The 2,479-nt window shown below is 42.1% G+C and overlaps 1 protein-coding gene across 1 annotated transcript in view; it reads right to left on the minus strand.

Moving 5' to 3' along the window:
• LOC109087128 (growth arrest-specific 6) overlaps nucleotides 1-2,479 on the minus strand; it is a 26,651-nt gene extending 24,172 nt beyond the window's left edge. Inside the window, exons 1-2 of the mRNA XM_042717036.1 lie at nucleotides 2,281-2,479; nucleotides 2,033-2,193 (exon numbers count right to left, since the gene is read on the minus strand). Of these exons, the coding sequence (XP_042572970.1) occupies nucleotides 2,033-2,193; nucleotides 2,281-2,341 (222 nt within the window). The 5' untranslated portion in view covers nucleotides 2,342-2,479. The remainder of the gene's footprint in view (nucleotides 1-2,032; nucleotides 2,194-2,280) is intronic.

Raw genomic sequence — 2,479 nt, forward strand, 5'->3', positions numbered from 1 at the left:
TATATTTATTTTTTACTAGGGGAGACACTGCAAAAAATATTTATGTCCCATTTTCTAGTATAAATTAGCCTGGAATCAGGATGCATTTCAATAATCTTAATTCAAAAGCTAAACAAGATTATTTTCTTACCCCACTGGCAGATATTTTTACTTGTTTTAAGCAAAAACTAACAAAATTTAGATTTTTTTTTCTTTTCAGGAAAGAAGACAAAATATAAGTCATTCTACTTAAGTAAATGCATCTTAATTCCAGAATGTGTAGATATTTATACAAGAAAACAAGACAAAAATACTAAGGAAGAAAATCATTTTTTGCAGTGTAGGCATGCGTCTGCACTCTGCAGCTAAAGTGGAATCCAGTTAATAATAGAAAGTATCGGGGCGTCATAATCTTTCATGCTTCCTAAACATTCCCAATCCTTATTTAAAGAGCAAACAGGATTAAATCTGAGCAGCACATTCATGAGACGCGTCAGACATGCGCCGCCACACTGGAATTCATTCTGTATCAAAAACACATTCCAGGCTCAGCTGTCAGTCACAGCCGGGACACGCCCCTCAGGGACCAATCAGAAGGCACACAGAGCGGCTCATTTGCATACGATCTCCCAGAGGAGAGCAGTCTGTGTTTGAGGAATCATGTTCCTGCAGTGTTCCTGACCATGACAGTAATAACAGCATCAGTGCAGGATGCTCTGATGGAAAGAACTCATATTTCACATTCGTATCATGTTTTTGTTACATTTTCAAAGTACAAACTTACAACTCAGTATGTAGTTTGGCACAGACAGTCAGTCTGTCGATTATATTTAGGGTTTATGATTATGCATGAGTTCTATTGAGCTTACAACCACTTTATTTAACTGATAATACATGCTTTATAAATGGGACAGTCTCCCGGTCAAATGGACAACTGCAGCCCTGCTACAGACTATATAGTGCACACTAAGGAGCAGCACAGAATCATCATGAAAGAGTGCATCAAACAAAAGCTGGAATCCAGAGCATTGATTAAAATGATCTATCACTGCAGAAGCACGCTTGATAGTTAGTGAGCATCACCGAAGGCACACTAACTAGAGAGCAGCACTATGAGATGCTGAGATCACATCAAACATCAGCTGGAATTCAGTATGTAGACTAAACGTGTAGATTAATTGTGGCAGCAGTGCACACTAGTTAATTAAATAGTTAGTGAGCACCTTCAAGTGCATACTAACTAGGAAGCGGCACTATTACTATGAGTATGAAAGACCACATCAAACATCAGCTGGAATGCAGAACATGTACTAAACCGATTAATCGCGTCAGCGCTAGTTAGTGAACATCATCAAGTACACACTAACTAGGGATCAACACTATCAATACAGAAGAGGATGATGAGGATGAAAGATCACATTCAAATTAAGCTGAGTCAAATGCATGGACTGAACCGATTAATCGCGGTAGCGCTATTTAGTTAGTGAGCATCATCGAGTGCACACTAACTAGGGATAGACACAGAAGAGGACGAATGAGGATGAAAGATCACATCAAAAATAAGATGAATGCATTGACTAAAACCGATTAATCGGGGCACCAGGGAATGCTAGCCAATTAGTTATTAGTTAGTTAGGGAGAATCATCAAGTGCACACTAACTAGAGATCGACACTATCATTACAGAAGAGGATGATGAGGATGAAAGATCACATTAAAATTAAGCTGAGTCGAATGCATCGACTAAACCGATTAATCGCGGCAGCGCTAGTTAGTTAGTGAGCATCACTGAGTGCACACTAACTAGGGAACGACACTATTTTTATAGAAGAAGAAGATGAGGATAAAAGATCACATCAAAAATAAACTGGAGTCGAATGCATCGACTAAACCGATTAATCGCGGCAGCGCTAGTTAGTTAGTGAGCATCACTGAGTGCACACTAACTAGGGAGCGGCACAGAATCATCACAGGTTGATGAGGTTGAAACATCAAGCTGGAATCCAGAGCATCCAGGGCAGTAGCGCACACTAGTTAGTTAGCATTACTCTTACCGTCTCAGGGTCATTCTCAAAGACTTCTCTCGCCTCCTCTTTAGTGCACTTCTCCTCCACACACTCCCTCTCCAGATGACCCTGCTTGGTCTCCTCGAACACCTTGTTCGCTCTCCGGTGTCTGCGGAGGAACTCGCTGGCCTCCTTCGGAGACACGGACACTGAAAACAGCAGAAACTCTCAACTTCTGCTGATCGCACTAGTTAGTGGTCAGTGCAGGGGAACAAGGGCTCGCTTGGGGTACTTACCCTGTGAGGAGCAGCCGATACACAGCAGCACGAAGCAGCAGATCCACACTGACTCTCTCATGTTGCTTCTGCGTCAAACTTTCGCTCGTTCTGGATCAGAATCCTGCACTGATCCGCCACATTCAGAGCAGAACACGAGCGTTCCTGCAGCACATTCAACCCTCCTCTCTCTCTCTCTCTCTCTCTCTCTCTCTCTCTC

This window comes from Cyprinus carpio, chromosome B1 (assembly GCF_018340385.1).
Source record: "Cyprinus carpio isolate SPL01 chromosome B1, ASM1834038v1, whole genome shotgun sequence".
Classification (NCBI taxonomy): Eukaryota; Metazoa; Chordata; class Actinopteri; order Cypriniformes; family Cyprinidae; genus Cyprinus; species Cyprinus carpio.